General features: G+C 51.7%; 6 protein-coding genes across 6 annotated transcripts; 2 read left to right on the top strand and 4 right to left on the bottom strand.

The window, feature by feature from the left end:
- Nucleotides 1-478: 478 nt before the first annotated feature.
- On the bottom strand, nucleotides 479-1141 carry N7443_002938 (uncharacterized protein; the record flags this gene model as incomplete). Its single annotated transcript, XM_056882994.1, has 1 exon — nucleotides 479-1141. One exon carries the CDS (start codon nucleotides 1139-1141, stop codon nucleotides 479-481), a length of 663 nt encoding a protein of 220 aa, XP_056744835.1.
- Nucleotides 1142-1295: 154 nt separating this feature from the next.
- N7443_002937 (Major facilitator superfamily domain general substrate transporter) lies at nucleotides 1296-2312 on the bottom strand (the record flags this gene model as incomplete). The annotated part of the gene is made up of 2 exons (XM_056882993.1): nucleotides 1296-2017; nucleotides 2072-2312. The coding sequence occupies 2 exons, from the start codon at nucleotides 2310-2312 to the stop codon at nucleotides 1296-1298; spliced, it is 963 nt and encodes a 320-aa protein (XP_056744834.1).
- Nucleotides 2313-3200: 888 nt separating this feature from the next.
- Nucleotides 3201-9321, top strand: stt4 (1-phosphatidylinositol 4-kinase STT4; the record flags this gene model as incomplete). Its single annotated transcript, XM_056882992.1, has 5 exons — nucleotides 3201-3208; nucleotides 3259-3439; nucleotides 3499-7184; nucleotides 7245-7989; nucleotides 8047-9321. The coding sequence occupies 5 exons, from the start codon at nucleotides 3201-3203 to the stop codon at nucleotides 9319-9321; spliced, it is 5895 nt and encodes a 1964-aa protein (XP_056744833.1).
- Nucleotides 9322-10088: 767 nt separating this feature from the next.
- Nucleotides 10089-12018, top strand: N7443_002935 (sugar porter family MFS transporter; the record flags this gene model as incomplete). The annotated part of the gene is made up of 4 exons (XM_056882991.1): nucleotides 10089-10400; nucleotides 10449-10705; nucleotides 10782-11205; nucleotides 11263-12018. 4 exons carry the CDS (start codon nucleotides 10089-10091, stop codon nucleotides 12016-12018), a joined length of 1749 nt encoding a protein of 582 aa, XP_056744832.1.
- Nucleotides 12019-12532: 514 nt separating this feature from the next.
- N7443_002934 (uncharacterized protein) lies at nucleotides 12533-13273 on the bottom strand (the record flags this gene model as incomplete). Its single annotated transcript, XM_056882990.1, has 1 exon — nucleotides 12533-13273. One exon carries the CDS (start codon nucleotides 13271-13273, stop codon nucleotides 12533-12535), a length of 741 nt encoding a protein of 246 aa, XP_056744831.1.
- Nucleotides 13274-14150: 877 nt separating this feature from the next.
- Nucleotides 14151-16116, bottom strand: N7443_002933 (putative YT521-B-like splicing factor; the record flags this gene model as incomplete). Its single annotated transcript, XM_056882989.1, has 4 exons — nucleotides 14151-14636; nucleotides 14705-15261; nucleotides 15324-15947; nucleotides 16023-16116. 4 exons carry the CDS (start codon nucleotides 16114-16116, stop codon nucleotides 14151-14153), a joined length of 1761 nt encoding a protein of 586 aa, XP_056744830.1.
- Nucleotides 16117-17085: the final 969 nt, after the last annotated feature.

The raw sequence follows: 17085 nt of genomic DNA, 5'->3' as shown, positions 1-17085 counted from the left end.
GGCACCCTTCAAGGAGACAAGAAAGGATGAGGAAGAAAAGAACAGGGGGGTTGTAAAATAATAATCTCCACTGTCATTCGCGGTAAGAGTCGCAAGGCAAGATTGAAGGACCCGCCCCCTGTTCCTTGTCCAGGCCACTCTTTTCTTCTTCCCTTTTTTTTTTTTTTTCTATTTATTTTATTTTATAGAAACAACACTCCAATAGCCATATTCCCATGATTGTTTCCCGAGTCTCGTACAGGTATTTACAACTATACTTGAAATGGATCTAATGGCATGATGCAAATAGTTTCGTCACGCCACCCCGGTGGAGGCGACTTCCGCCGGTGCCTGGCGATCGCACGATGTGAACACTAGCACTATAACGAACACGAATACCAACACTATACAAAATTTCTCCCTTCCCTCATTACCTTTTCCTGTAATTCCTGAATTCCCAAGGACCCCCAAAGCAATAAAGAAACTACCACAGAACTCCTTATTTGTACCGACTCGTAGGCTCGTCGTACAAGGCAGCATCGCCACCCTCACCAAGGTTAATGAACTCCTTTGGGTCCTTGTTGCCAGGCGATCGCTCACGGTGAGACGCCTTGGCCGGTCGATTGTGAACCCGCTTGCCCGCTTCGTTTTTATGGAAGACCTTGACCGGGGCTTCACTGCCCTCGGCATGCTCGCTGAAATGAACATCGTTGACGCTGCTGAGCATAGTCCGCTCGCGTTCAACCTTGCGCCGGGCAAAGTCCAGATTACCCAGGGCGCCGGTCAGCCCATCGGTGCTGTCGTTGATGCTGGGGTATTTCTCGGTCATCCACGGATGTTCAAGACATTCCTCCACGCTGATCCTCTTCTCCACGTCTACCGTGAGCATCCGGTCAATCAGGTCTAGGGCTGGGTCGCCCACGGAGTCCCAGTAAGGTGATGGATAATCAAAACGACCCATCTTAATCTGCTGGGCTAGCGTATATGGGTTCTGAGGAGTGCATAGTTCATCGGAGAAGGGTGGGAAGCCACAGAGGCAGATGTAGAGAACGACCCCCAAGGACCAAACATCTACGGCCTTCGTATATCGTCGCCGCCGAGTCTCTTGTAGGATCTCAGGGGCCACATCTGTCAGAATCAGTCTCGAGTCCAGGACTACCATGCCTCTAGTTCACTTACAACTTGGCGTTCCGCATCTGTTGAGAGATGTTAGCGGGCTGTCACCTGTTAGAGAAAACAAGGATTAACTCACAAGGTTGTCGTAAAAGAGTCTTCTCCAATAATTTTAGCGAGTCCGAAGTCTCCCAGTTTGACCGTCAGTTTCTTGTCTGCGACAAGAATGTTCTCGGGTTTGATGTCGCGATGCACAATCCCACGGTCGTGCTGAAAAGGGGTCTTAGCCGTATGTTTATCCATTGTTTGATGACTTTGGGAGTCTTTACCAAATACTTCAATCCTTCAAAAAGCTGCCGGAACACATGCCGGGTTTCGGCTTCACTGAGCTTCTCCTTGCTCACAATCAAGTTGAACAGCTCACCCTCGGGAGCCAGTTCAAGAACAAGATAAGCTCCATCATTTTCATCAAAGATATCCTTTAGGCAGAGGAGATTGGGATGGTTGACACCCATCAGAAGGGCAATCTCCTGCTGTAGGGTGTCATCGGTCTGTGTTTTCTGTGAGTCGCCCGGTCGTTTCTCAAAGACCTTGACAGCAAACTGCTTCCCGGTGGCCCTCTCAACACAGAGGTAAACGGTAGCAAAATGACCTTTCCCTAGCTGCTGGAGAATCCGGTACTGTTGACTGAAGCCATTGGTGTCTCGTGTCCGAGGATAGCGGAAGACAAATCGTGCTTCGTTCAAGATGGAAACTTCGTCTCCATCCTCGAGCTCACGATGCTTGTTGCGACCCACAATCGCATCGTTTACGAATGTTCCATTGCTGGAAAGATCCTCCAGCACAGCAACCATATCGCCCTTCTTCTTCTCTGGAAAAAGAAGAAAATGTCGATTAGAAATTGTAGGGATATCAATCATCAAATCTGGTATACCGTCAGTGCCTGTATATGTGGGGTTGTGACGAGAGGTTTACTGACCACATTCCGGGTGACGACCAAACAGGTAGCCTCCGGGTGCTCGATTGTTTCCTTGTTTGCGAGCCACAGGCTTTTTGGTGGCCTTATCTTTAGGGGGTTCGTCACCTCCAGAACAGCCATCCCGCTTCTTCAGGACGAATGCACCGCTCACTTTTTCGTCCAGCGGGATCAGGTACCCCCCAGACTCCTTCCGCACTTTCGTCTTCCACTTCGTCCGCAAACGCCCTCGGAGGATAGACATACTGGGAGAGTGCTTGTGTGTCACCTGGCGGAGATGAAAGGCCCTGTGAGAAGTCGACATGAGTCGGAGACTGATGGCGATGATGACTCGGGCTGTCTGGAGGAGTCGCCGTGACCTCGTTGCGGATGTCTGTGGCGGTCGAACGAGCATCAGTCAACGGGGTTGGGAGATAGTCTCGGTCGACTGGGGTCTGTAAGGTCTCCTGCTGGCTCGAGATTCTCTGGGAGCGTCGCGGTTTCTTGAGATCCGAGGAGTCGGCGTCGATACTGGCCTGGAAGATAATGGTAAGCGGACGAGTCACTCCACACGCGGCTCGACTTATCACAGACCCTGCCTCGTTTGAGCGAGCTCTTCTCACGAGGCGCCATGGCTCTCGTTCGTATCACACAAGACCTCGAATTGGCAGGCGATATCCACAGACCAATTAGCGATTACCCGCGGCTTCCTGCGGCATTGACAGAACTCAGACACAAATAAAATCTCAGAGTCTGACTTGCAATTCCAATCTAGAAGATTGGTTCTTTGCCTGAGATCAAAGGAATCTTTGAGAGGGTTGAGGTTGAGGGGATAAGGTCAGGTGAAAGGAAGCTTGTGAGGCTCAAGAGAAAGCTACTCGTGCGGTTTCGCGACCTCGCCGCCACCCGCCTTAACAGGAACAAACACGGGAGTTTTCGTGTTATCATTCTACGTGAAAATGTGTATAAATAGCACAATATGCAGCTATAGCAGAGTATAAAATATTGAGAATATACTCTTGTTTACCGCTCTCATTCCAGAGGAAGCGATGCTTTGGTTCGGCCGGACCTAGGTTCGCGCACCGACACGTGCATCTCTCCACTTACCCCCTTCCTCATCTTCCAACTGTGCACTCCTCCAGTATTACACAGAATGGATGGGTACGTTGGTCTGTTGCCCTTAATGTTCAAGTGCTAACTCTTTGTTGCAGTCTCTCAGGTGGGATCAGACGCTCTGCGTTTGAGAAACTTGCGGCGTTGGCCGTCAAGTCGCCCGCTCGTGATGATGGCTCCGAATTAGCTCGTCTCGCCCAGCAGTCTCGCACACGCCAGCCTGATGCAGCTTTAAATGGAGTGCTCAAAGACCAGGCTCCGACCTCTCGGGTCCCAATGGTGCGTCGCTACTGCACGTGTTCTGTCATTCTACGTCATGCTAATGAAACCTTGTATAGGGTGTCCGCGAACTCGATGTTCTTTTAGCGCTTTGTAGGGCGGCCTCGTTCGTGGACAATCTCGAACATGCCTCACGATTGGCTCCACAGCTGGCTCGATATCTGCCCGAGTCCCCCAGTCAATTGTTCCGGTTGTCGCCCTTCCTACAAACCGTCAAACCGTCGCCTTGGGAGGCTCTCACCCATAACCTGACTGCTGCTCTATTAACCCTGGGTATACAGTATCCGCCCCTGCGCAAGACCGCTCTTGGTGCGGCCAACGGTTTCCTGAAGAATTGCGCCGAGGCAATTAGGGCTGTGACGCCGTTTCAATATTCCAAGTCCGAAGCTGGGGGCCGAGGAGTCGCTCATGAGTCCGTAGCAATCTTATCGATTGCTGTGTCTTTGGTCGGCTTTTTGGAAGCATCGGCCAAGTACACGGTGATATGGTCTGCAGCTGAGAAGCTGCAGATCATCGAGCATCTGCGTTCCATGCTGTCTGAGCCATTCATGATTGCGGTGGAGACAGCATCGTCCACTATTCGTAACGTTGCCGGTTCCGAGAACTTCTTCAAGGACTGGAGAAAATATGCCAGGCGCTATGCATCCAACGGCCGCCCGCTAGGGGCAATGCTGGTGCAGGAGGGCTTCATGCGCTTTGCCAAATCCTGCGCGGCATCCCTCATCGGATCGCAAAATATGTCTGACGATCAGCTCTTGGACGAATATATGGCAGGTGTTGGGATTGCCAAGAGCTACGACGACGCAGATATCGCTCTCATCGAGCGGATCACCGACCTGATCAGCGAAGAAATCCACCAGCTTGAAGATGGTTCTGACTATTTACAAGTAGGCTCGCCTTCGCAACAGCAGCTTGCTTTTTCCGTGAAAGGTAATGCTTTAATCGGATTTTTGAACTGCGTTGTTCTCGGCGAGGACGCAGCCAACAACGAAGTCCTTCTTTCTTGGCTTGAGGAGACATTGACCAACCCCCAACAAATGTCGTGCACAGCTCTGGCCTTGACAACCTTGAAAAGCACGGCGATCCTCGCAAGGATGTCTGCGAATGGTGCATCTCTCGGGCGGCGTAGCCTTTTGAAATTCCTGACTCAGGGGGGTGCAGCATCTGGTTCCATTGTCGCCGTGGCTGCTCGGTGCCTCGCTCAAATCTTGAGCATTCTCTCCGAGGATTCGATTATCACCACTTTGTACTCGCTCGGGAACGCTTTGAGCCCGAGTCCTAATGCTGACCAGTCCTCCCAAAATCAAGCTATCGGGGACCCAGCTGCACCCGAAAACAATCTGCCGGCCTATCCCAAGAGCGGAGATGGAAGTCAAGCTTCCTTCCCTGCCACTGGAGAGGAGGAGAGTCTGACATACAGGAACGTCGTTCATGCCATCGTAATTGTCGCGACCGGTTGTCACGACGACAAAATTAGTGCCTTGGCTCAATCCATGCTTCTCCAGAAAGTTGGGAAGATTAATGTTGCAGTAGACGCCTACATTATTCAAGAAACGGCGGTTCTTGCTTTGAGTGGTGGGCAGGCTGAGTTTCAGCTCCTGCTGAAATTCTACGCTCGCATCTACCTTGACGGAATCCACAAAGGGTTGGATATGGTCTCCGATGCGGTTCAGTGCGCCATGGCTTATCTTTCTGTGACGCTGCAAGAAGACTCCCCACTCTACAGAGTCTATCTCATGCATCTACTTGAGAGTCTCGTCAACAAAGGGGATGTCCCCGATCTTGACAGTGAACGTCACAAAGAGGTGGTCTTCGCGCCCCGAGACATTACTCCTCTCCTGAAGCCGTTGGCGTTGCTTGTGTCCTCTAAGAAGACATCCGAAGGTTCACAATCAACGGTTGATTATGACGACGCTATCATGTCTCTCTTCCGTGATGCTTGGTTCAATATCGCGATCCACGGAATTTCGCTCAATTCAAGCATTGCCCAGAAGCATTTGAAAGAGCTCTGTTTGCTTGCAAGCCATTCCCCGCCGCTCGTGTCTGAAGAACGCATGGAGTCCTTGGAGAGCGACGTGGAGCTCAACACAGTTCTCCGGAGGGGTTCTGGACCGCAGCGAATGTTGGAGCAGAAGCGCATTCTTATTTCAGAGCTGGCTGGCAGAGAATCAGACATCAAGAAATTGGATTACCCACGGGCAGTTTTCCTTAACGCCGTGCTGCTGGTCGAGCATCTCCGTGCTTCGTCTGGGGATTGCACCAAGATTCTCGGCTATTTCCGTGACCCTGCGCTTACCACACCAGAAATGGTCACCTGCATGACTGCTGTCGCCGAAAAGACAGTCACCTGCTATCTTTCAAACACTCTCTCGGGAGAATATGACGACTTTTCAGCTCCGTACTTGTCGAAACAGTTGGCCGAGTTCCTAGTGGCTTGCTGCCATCGCATCGAAAGGGTGCAAACCATAGCGATACTTTGTGCAGACAAGATCATCAGAGAATGCCCCTCTGCCTTGTGTGAGAAGCATTCTCTCTTCGCCCTGCTGGAAATCTTGACTGTGATGTGGTCATCCTGCCTCCAAGGAGAACTTGATGAGTTTGAGTGGAAACCATCGCTGGTGTCTCCAATGGGCATCGTCAGAGTGGATCTTCCGGATAACTATGCACTGAGAAAGGTGACCCTGAATCGTTTTCTTGAGCGAGCCAGGGCATGGGTAACAGCAGTGCTGAATGTTGCCCCTCTGGACATCAAAGGCCTTCTTCAGACATATCTCTCTGAGTTCGACGATGATGGCGCTTATGGCCATATTGAAATGGGCCGTTCCTTCGCCCTGGAGATGGGCTCGCTCATTCCACAAAGTGATCCACGGCTAGGATCTATCGAAGGCCATGATGCCAGTGAGATCAATGTTGCTTCGGACTTCATGGCTCTGTACACAACTCGACAGAAGTACCGCCGGCCCGAGGCCACTCTGCTGGACGGATCAGGTGAGGACATTTTTGGTACCATTGGCCGAAAGCCTTTGGCAGACATTCCACCCGAGTCTGCCGCGGACTTGGAATATTCTCTCGCCCGTTTGTACGAACGGAGTATGCAAGGAGGACATATTCCTCTTGTTGAGGTGAGGGATGTTCTGCGGCAGGCGGCAGGTCTAATTTGCAGCAGCAGCAAGCCGCGGCTTTCTGTTGTTCATTACTTGGTTGCCTTGCCTTTCCAGGTTTTTACCAAGGAGACCATCAAGCTAGGAGTCTCTCTATGGCTTGGTGTCATTCATGAAAACCCAAGCATCGAGCCGCGCATTCTGGCTGAAGTGGTCGAGGCATGGGAGAGAAGCATTCATCGCCGTCAAGGTTTGTTCGATCCCACATTCGGATATCTTGACCCGCTACACACCAAGATCGAATTGCTTCCGACAGATAAGGCATTGATGCTCAAGAAGCAACAAAAGGCCCAGGATACGCTCTCGCCGCACTCTCGCGTCCTCCAGTTCTTTGAGAGTCATTTCAACGCCATCCGCCTAGGGAACCTGCAGGGCCAGCAACTCTTTTGTCGTTTGATTAGTAGCACGGTTGTGGCTCTTTGTCAGACCCAAGGTCATCCTCTGGCTCGAGAAGTTCACTTCCGCATCGTCCTCTTCGGCTTGAGGGTCCTAAAACATCTGAGCCCGCAAAATGTCTCTGCGTCTTGGAAGCTCAAAGATCAAATTATTTCTGCCGCCCTCAGCTGGTTCAAGCATCCTCCAAGGTACGTCATCTATAATCAACAACCAAACCTAAAACCTATTACTAAAAAATGCTTTCTTAGATGGTCATTTGGAGGCAATCGCCTCCAGATTAAAGCCGAAGATAAGATCCTCGGTGACGTTCTGTCTATCTTGCGAAGCACCGCTCATATCGCTTCTCAGAATCAGGGACCATGCAAATCTCTACAAGCCAAACAAGACTTGGTTCAAATTCTTGTTGAGAACGAAAGATCTCGTCTCCGGGTTTGGTTAAATCCGTTGGAGCCGGAGCGAAAACACCACCTGTCCTCCCTAGGAGGCAAGAACTCGACAGAGAGTGTTGTGTCCTTTCTCAGACTTGCTTGGGCTGAGAGTCCCGGACTGGCGATTCAGCTTGCCTCTCGATTCCCGTCGGCTAAGATGCAAAGTGACCTTCGGTGGTTGATCCTCAACTTCCCCGAAAAGGTCGTCACAGAGGCAAGCGCACTTGAAATCATGTTCGAAGCGTCCCTGCCCGCCGATGTCAATTATCAGCTGAAGTACCTCTTGTTCTGGGCACCCGTGAACCCAACCGAAGCTCTCACATTCTTCTTGCCCGCTTACGGCAACCATCCGTTCATTTTGCAATATGCCATGCGCGCTCTGGAAAGTCACCCCATTGATGTTCGCTTTTACTTTGTGCCGCAGTTGGTCCAGGCTCTACGATACGATGCTCTAGGCTACGTGGAACGTTACATCCTTGAAACAGCGAAGTTGTCTCAACTGTTTGCTCACCAAGTGATATGGAACATGAAAGCAAATTCTTACAAGGACGAGGAATCCCAGGTGGTAAGTTAAGCTCAATGTTGCGATTTCCTCTCAATAACTAACGTCATAATTCATCAGCCTGATCCTCTCAAGCCAACAATCGATCGCTTTGTCGACAAGTTGATCGCAAGCTTCTCCCACGAGGAGTGCAACTTCTATGAACGAGAGTTTTCGTTCTTCAATGAGGTCACCGGCATCTCCGGCAAACTGCGTCCCTATATCAAAAGGAGCAAGCCTGAGAAGAAAGAGAAGATCGAGGAAGAGCTCCGCAAGATCAAGGTCGAAGTTGGGGTGTATCTTCCCAGTAACCCGGACGGCGTGGTCGTTGGAATTGATCGCAAGTCCGGAAAGCCCCTGCAAAGCCACGCAAAGGCTCCATACATGGCAACTTTCCGAATTCAGAAGACCAGACCACGTGTTGATGCAGATGCAAAGGCCGAGTGCAATAACCCTGGGGCTCACGGGCCTGAGCAGCGTCATCTTGTCGGTCCCACATCCGAGGCCGACCTGGAGAAGTATGAAGTGTGGCAGTCAGCGATTTTCAAGGTTGGCGATGATTGCAGGCAAGACATGCTTGCCCTGCAGATGATTGCGGCTTTCCGAAGCATCTTCTCCAGCGTGGGATTAGATGTCTGGGTCTTCCCATATCGGGTCACCTCTACTGCACCGGGGTGTGGTGTTATCGATGTGCTGCCCAACTCCATTTCCCGTGATATGCTAGGCCGTGAAGCAGTGAATGGATTGTATGATTACTTTGTCTCTAAGTACGGAGGCGAGGACTCAATTCGATTCCAGGAGGCACGTACCAACTTTGTCAAGAGTATGGCGGCCTACTCCGTCATTTCATACCTCTTACAGTTCAAGGATCGACACAACGGTAACATCATGATTGATGACGCGGGGCATATCATCCACATCGATTTCGGATTCTGTTTTGATATCGCGCCCGGCGGCGTTCGGTTCGAACGTGCGCCATTTAAGCTCACCTCCGAGATGGTGGCCGTGATGAGCGGCACTCACAACCCGGCTCACCACAGCCTACCGGGAACCAATTCGCACAACCCGACTGCCACCCAGCCCTACCGCTGGTTTGAGTCCTTGGTCGTCAAGTCATTCCTGGCTTCGCGTCCGTACTGCGCCAAGCTGTCCCATATCGTATCATTGATGCTTGATAGCGGTCTACCGTGCTTCAAGCCCGAGACCCTCAAGAACTTCCGCGACCGATTTGTCTTGGACAAGACCGAGCGAGAAGCCGCCGACTTCATGCGAGACCTCACCCGCAAGTCGTACATGAGCGTGTCCACCAAGGGGTACGACCAGTTCCAGTTGATGACCAACGGTATTCCCTACTGATAGTCCTGCTATTTCGTTTTGAATCGCTTTTTCTCGTTTATGTAATACGGGTTCCTTTTTCTGGTCTCCATTAATGAATTTCATCGGATATTTTGCTTTGAATAGATGCAGATGTGCGTAGACTTCGGCGCTTTCTCGGTACAGTCTGCGGTCTGCGGTCTCTGGTCTCGCGCACGATCACACTCAGGCTTTCTCCAAGCTACGTCAGTCTAGCGAGTTCAATCGAGATGCACGACTTCTTAGAACTTGGATTCTTTCCGCCGCAGCCCGGGTCTCCGTTTGTTCAACAGGGCGGTTCTTGACGTCATGACTTCGTCTCCGCCACATCTACCAATATCCCCCGTTTTCTCTGCGGGATGACGGAGTTGGCGTTTGAAGAACCCAGAGCTCACTAAAAGGTAGACCAAGATTGGTTCTATAGCTGGGGAAAAATCAACATTGTAGTTAATTCTAACCCCTCGAAGCGTGGATGGAATAGAAACCGTGAGATGTATGGCCCTAAGTAATCTGCAACCCCAAACAGCATCTAGACATCGCCGCGCGGTGGCACATGTGGCCCATGACGGACTCATTCTACCAAGAATATGCCGTCAGTGGCAAGCATATGATCAATGCCATTCGCCTCTCCTAGGGCTTTAAGAATGTTGCATTGGCAATCCTAACAATTTCGCCTTAGTACATCTCCCTTATCTTTGCATGTCGACCAATTCTCTCTCAAGGCGTATGGAATTGGTGTCCCCCCATAATATCATCTGCCTTCCACCAGAATGAAGTTTCCATTCGCGAGCAAGCAGAAAAGTGAAGGGGTGTCTGAGTCGCCTCCATCGACGGATCTATCGGGAGGATCTGACCAAGAGAAGAGACGAAGCAGTTCCTTTGACGAAAGGCATGTGCCATGGGTGACATGGCGGTCGCTGGTGCTCGGTGCATTTGTCTCAATCGGTGGTATTATCTTTGGTTATGATACCGGTCAAATCTCCGGGTTCCTGGAGATGAACAACTACAAGCGGCGATTTGGCCAGCTTGAGAATGGCAAGTATACGTTTAGTAACGTGCGTTCGGGCTTGATTGTGTCCTTGGTATGTTACTGATCTTCGATGGTACTTACCAAGTGCTAATGAACCTAGCTATCCATTGGTACCTTGATCGGTGCTCTGTTGGCAGGTCCATTGGCAGACCGTATCGGCCGCAAGTGGTCGATCTTCGTCTGGTGTATTATCTTGCACGTTGGTCTGATCATTCAAATCAGTTCTCCGTTTGGAAAATGGTATCAAATGATGATGGGCCGCTTTGTCACTGGATTTGGCGTGGGAGCCTGTTCGTTGCTGGTGCCCATGTATCAGGGTGAGATTGCTCCGCGACACATTCGCGGTGCCATGGTCTGGTAAGTCCCGTCACACGGTGATCTATGCGATAAAGAGGGGGGAGGGGGGCGCAAGAAACACTAACATGGTGTTCAGCTCCTACCAATTGTTCGTCACGCTCGGTATCTTCGTTGCATACTGCATCAACTACGGCACTGAAAGCATGGACAACACGGCCTCGTGGAGAATTCCACTGGGCATAACCTTCCTCTGGGGGTTGTTGCTAGGCTTCGGCATTCTCCTGTTCCCCGAAAGTCCCCGATACGACTATCGGCATGGACGCATAGACCAGGCCAAGAGAACCATGTCCAGGCTCTACGGAATTCCCGAGAACCATCGAGTGATTGTACACGAGGTTCTCGAGATCCAAGACCAACTTGATGCAGAGAAGGGATCTAGGGGTGGATGGCATGGCTGGATTGAAATGTTCCAGGCGCCTCGCATGCCCTATCGCATTCTGTTGGGCATGACTCTCCAGATGTTCCAGCAACTCACCGGTGCCAATTACTTCTTCTACTATGTTCGGATCCCCGGCCCCATCCACATTGCCTAACACAGAACTGACCTCGGACAACAGGGTACGACGGTCTTCAACGGGGCCGGAATCAGTAACGTCTTTGTCACACAGATGATCCTGGGTGGCGTCAACTTCGGCACCACGTTCGGAGGCCTATACGTGATCGAGCACTACGGACGACGCAAGTCTCTGATTGCAGGTGGTATCTGGATGTTCGTCTGTTTCATGATCTTCGCCTCGGTGGGACATTTCTCTTTGGACATCCAGACACCGGCCAACACTCCAGGAGCCGGGACAGCCATGGTCGTTTTTGCCTGTCTGTTCATCACCGGGTTCGCCATGACTTGGGGCCCGATGGTATGGGCCATTGTGGCCGAGCTGTACCCATCGCGATACCGAGCCCGGGCAATGTCGATGGCGACGGCGTCGAACTGGCTGTGGAATTTCCTGCTGGGATTCTTTACACCTTTTATCACGCATGATATTGACTTTGCATACGGATATGTCTTTGCTGGCTGTCTTGCTATTGCCGTGGTGGTGGTGTACTTCTTTGTCATTGAAGGTAAAGACAGAACACTGGAGGAGATGGACATGATGTACGTGATGCGAGTCAAGCCGTGGAAGAGCAGCAACTGGGAGGCGCCAGCGCCGGAGCATCGGCTCACGACGGCACAGCTTATGGACCGCGAGGTGGCTGAGGGTGTCAACCGTGACGAGGAAACATCGGTGGGTAACAAGCAATCAGAAGGTCCGGGCCACATGCATGCTGAGACCCTGGAGGAGAACCCAGCCGCAGCAGCTCCGTCCGCGGCCTAGGGGTTTGGTAACATGTGACAGTGTGGGGGAGGATGAGAAAAGGATGCGAAAGAAGACGAAAGGAAGAATGTAAGTTTAAGAGGCGGAGATGAGGCAGCAGGGTACTACACTACATGCAGTATACGGGATTATGTAGGAACCGAAGACACAGATCATCAGACGATAAAATAGAAATTTCATGTCAATTTGTAATCATATATCAGATGGTCGTCCCTAAACTCCAGGATGAGAACAGAAAGGAAATAAATATAGGAAAAAAGAAAAAGAAAATAAAAAAGGGCGGGAAGGGGGAAGTTCATACCCGGAGAAGACCAAATAGAAAAGACAGATGAATTGCAGGACCAGGATACCCAGTATCAATCTTGATCCTCCTCGTGAAGTCAAAATGTCGGTCGCTTTGAAACACTCCAGACGAGCGTAAGAAGGCTAAAAACACAAGAGTGGGAAGCATGCTGGACACGCCTCCCGCTTGAAAAAAAAATAAGAAATAAAAAAAATAGACAGCAGTGCCAGCTTAGTCCATAAAGTCACCTCGCAAGATCTTCTCCTGGAAGAAATCGGGCTTTTTCTGCTTAGGCTGCTTGGGGATCTCCCGCACGGGTTGCTCCATGGACGCGATCGACGCGGCACGCTGGTGGCCGTTCGGGCGAGCAGCGGAATTCTGAGGGGAGACGGGGCCACTGACGGAAGGGGCACGCTCGGCACGGGAGCGGAGGGCCTCGGACCAGTTGAAGCCTTCGCCTAGTCGCCGCGGGTTAGATCTCTCATCTTGGGAAGACGTTGAAGTACTTGCGGGAGATCGGGGTTTTGAACTGGAGGCGGTCGGGGTCGGGGTGGGCCGCGCTCCAGGAGAAGTAGCGGGGGGGTATCTACCGTTTCCAATGCTACCAGTGCGAGCCTCACGCAAGGCCTGAGCCCCAAAGGAGACCCGTCGGGCGAATGGTGAGTTGGGAGTTGCACCGGGAGGAGAGCCTTCAAGATCTTCGGCCACGGCGTCCTCATTCGGGGCACTTCCCCACGAGCTGGAGAGGCTACCGCGGCGGATTCCCCGGTTTCCAAAGGTGGAAGCCTGGGTGGGTGAACCAGACAAACCAAGGGTGGTTATAGATAGGCGCCGCTGCTGGTTGGCTTGGTTGGCGGCGGCCTGGTTGGCAGACGAATCTCTCTTGGAGAAGAGATCGGCGATGGAACCGCGCCGAGGACGGGCATCTGATTCGGGAACGGAGATGGGATCGGAGGAACGGCCGTTTGCCATGGTGGCTAGCAAAGGATCGATGGAGGGGGAAGTGAGAAAGATGTTGGACGGACTGGCCGCCCTTCTCATGTGAAATTCGAATGAAGGAAGAAGGAGCACCAGGGAGGGAAAAGAAACCCGGGTGATAGTAAAAGGGAGAAAATCGTGATAGGGATAGGGATAGGAAAGTAATGGATCGTATAGTGAAGGTGTGAGAGGAGGGAGGGCGAGGAAGAAGAATGAAATTCAATGAGGGGGGGGGGTTGTGCAGGGATGGATTGTGTGGTGCCACAGCGAGAGGAAAGAGAGAGGGAGGAATAGCTAGGCTAAGCTGGAATATCTGGGGTAAGCAGAAGTGGCGCGATTGTCGTATCCGGTGGAGGAAAGTGGAGTAAAGTGGAGTGATGATGAAGTCTGTCCGGTTTGGACGGTTCGGATTGGCCGGTGATTTGACCGTGTGTCCGCATCTGGTAAATAGTGGGCCACACTGTATTTTAGTCTTGGCGATCGCCTTCTGCAGTCGAATCAGTCATCACTCCTCGGTCATCACTCCCTCACTACTATTTAAAGCATCATGGGAATGAGGTAATCTACGCATCCGGATTTGAACTACCTACACGCAAAAGGGGGGGGGGGGGGGAGAGAGAGATCGCTGGTCAATGTAATAGATATATATATATAGTTAAAATATTCATTGTGTGGGAAACCGGGAATCTAGCACCTGAAGAAAAAAAACAAAAAACAAAGAAGGCTGAATTAAATTGGACGTACATCATGTATTGCTCGTTTCCCGTTAGTGCTATTTTTCAAGTCCGTTGGCTTTCGACCCTATAATCTAGCCATTGGGCCCTGGCCGGTAGAATCCCATTCCCCATCAAGGAACACAAAGCTCGAGGAATCACGTTAGGTGAAACAGCTGGACAAGTTTTCGGCCGACCGTCGGCTCGATTTCGGTTCCGTCACGGGCGATCTTCACCTCCCGGTTGGCATTCCATGGATTGCGTAGGCCGCGGGTGCGATGGAAGGGCACTCGTTCGGTTGACAGCCATTGGATCCGGAACGGTTTGCCAAATGACTGCGCCTCCACTTCCACCTCTTCCTCCACACTCTTCTCGCTACGTGCGTCGTCCTCCTCGGACGATTCGACTTCCCAGAAAATCGTACCCCGGGCTGAGTCGTCGATAATTCGACCTCTCGGGGCTGTCGACGTGGCCACCGTGGTAGTCACATCCAATTCATCCGGTGCCCCCGTCAATGGCTCGGGCCGTGGTGGCATCTCTAGTGCGAGTTCTTCGTCATCGTTGATCGGTGACAGCATGCGGGCATATCCAAAGTACTCGCCAGATTTGTTCGCGGAAAAGATCAGGTAAACGTGTTCGGTGGTCTGTAAGAAAACGCATGTCAGTCAGAGGAGAGGAAGGGAAACAATGGAAGAGTCAAAGGGCCACTCACCTCGAAGGCTTGGTTTAGATTAGTCTCATTGTGTGTCTGAGTCGCCCAAATCCCACTCTGCTTGCTTAATTCCAGATCATCCACCGTCAAACTCTTGACAACAAAGTACCGATCCAGAGACCGGGATCCGTCATCACGAGGACCAGCCGTAGCCTCCTGCACCGCAGGCCTCTCGTCCAAGGCATTCACCGTCTCATCCCGTGACTGTGAGCGAGAAGTAACAGCCCCAGCCCCGAACCCCGGTGCCGTGAAACCCTTGCGTAGTCGACACACGAGACGCACACCCTGAAATCTCGAGTCGTGAAATCTCACCAACGCCGCAGCGCAAGCCGTCGCGGACTGGTAATTCACAAACGCACAATTACTTTTCGAAATTAAAAACACACTCTCGATATCCTTAGTGGCATCCTGCGAGAAATGATCCTTCAGATCCAGCACATTTGCCCCTGGTGGGAGATTTCCGACCCAGAGTGCGTGGCCTGATTGTTTGGGCTTCCGTGGTGGTCCGCGTGGTGTGCTTGAACTGGTCGACATCGTTTGGGGTAAGATGGTTGACTCTGTGGAGGACAAAGGGATGAGCAACCGGTCTCTTCAATTTCTTCTGGAAAATTTCACTTACCATGTCCCAGCCTCATAGGGTTCGAGCCATCAACGATGGTCTTGGATACATCATACTCTTCAGCAGCCTGCTTATCAGTATCGCTCTGTGTCGAAACGGCGATTTTTGGCGGTGCACGAGCACGAGACGCCGGACGAGAATGAGGACCTGGCGGTCGTGAATGACCGGTCGAAGGATGCGGCCCTTGTCCATAAGAGGTTGTATAAGGTGCGTGGTAGTAGGTAGCACCATATACAGGCGCCTGTCCTGGCCCCATGGTCTGCATCGACGGACTCGTGACAAAGGGCGGGTAGTGGCCACCAACAGGTCCACCCGCCCCCGAGTGTTGAGGCAAGGCATAGGGTGAATAGGGTGTGGCAAAACGGACTCCGTACGGCATGCCACCAGGATTCTGACCGGGATAAGGGCCCATGGACGCTACAGGATAGACGAGACCCTGGGCATGGGCTGGTGATGGAAATTGGACGAGATGCTGTTGATCATAGGGCGACTGTGACTGAAGAGTTGGCAGCGAGTAGGCCATGTTACCCATGTCTAAGGAAGATGAGGGCCCATAAAGCCCGGGGCCTGGATAGCCCGTCGAACTCGGTTGTCCATGTACTGGTCGGGCGGGCTGGACGGTGCCTGTATCATCGAACCGTCGGAGTCAGTGATTCCGTTCGTTGAGTGACCGGCGAAACCATCCATGGAGGGACTGACCGGGGATTGACGAGACATTGGGCATTGGCGCCAGGGGGCTACTCTTTCCTCCTGCCCGGGTTGAATTGATCTTTTCTGGAGGAACATCGCCCATGGGGTCCGATGTGAATGGGCGAGAACGGGAAAATTGGAACAACGGATATCAGTCTCTACAAAATTGGTTTAGCGAATCTTGTCGGCGCTGAGGATTGAGGTTCAAGATTGAACCTACCTCGTGAAATTACCCAAGTTTTCTGATGTGTTTGAGAGACCTTCTGGGTTGACCTCCACAGAGATTGCCAGACACAACGCCTCACACGTTGACAAGACCTGTACTAGCTGGATATTGTGTACTGGAATTATACAGTCGTTAATGAGAGTCGCTCATCAAAGAAAGAAATCATGCACAAGAACAAGAGACAAGTCAGTGGCAACAACACCAAAGATGCAAAAGGAACAGGGACCCCAAGACGCGGAAAGGTATGGGGAGTGTGGAGGGGAAGAGGACAGAAGAGGAATTGCCGATAGTGCGCGTTTCACGCGCTTAGGCAGGGCAATGACATCGGTAAAAGGCAAAGTGGCTCAGCCATAGTGAAAAAAAATGGAGAGTCATCAGGAAGGAGAGTAAACAGGGAATAGAGGAATCATGGATATTATAAAGAGGATTGGAAGGAGTGGAGACGGCGCGGGTGTCAATCAGTTTGGGGGCAATGGGTTTAAAGCCCCTTAAACACCAAGTTACTTATAGGTCCACGCCCCAGTATCAAGAAGCAAAAGAGAAGAGTAGACACGGGGAAAAGGAAAAGACCAAACAACAACAAGGGAAGTCATCTCCGCCAATAGAATGATTCGGTGTGTAGGGCTGCGCTTTCGCACAGAATTGGGAAGTTGTGCAGAAGACAAACAAAGGCTTACCTGTGAAAACTCTTTCGCCTAGGAGACAGATGAGAGCTATGAATGAAAGGCTGGGTCAAAAAAGAGTCCTAGACTGCGCAAGTCGAGAAGGCACTCCGAGCTTTGGGGGAACAAAGCACGGGGGGTCACCCGGAGAGGAAAATAGTCTAGTCTGCGTCGCAGACAAGCC

The sequence above is a fragment of the Penicillium atrosanguineum genome (genome assembly GCF_028827265.1).
Source record: "Penicillium atrosanguineum strain IBT 20685 chromosome Unknown utg000002l_segment0_segment0, whole genome shotgun sequence".
Taxonomy (NCBI): domain Eukaryota; kingdom Fungi; phylum Ascomycota; class Eurotiomycetes; order Eurotiales; family Aspergillaceae; genus Penicillium; species Penicillium atrosanguineum.
Note: the sequence above shows the minus strand (reverse complement) of the source record. Positions and strands in the feature narration are given on the sequence as shown.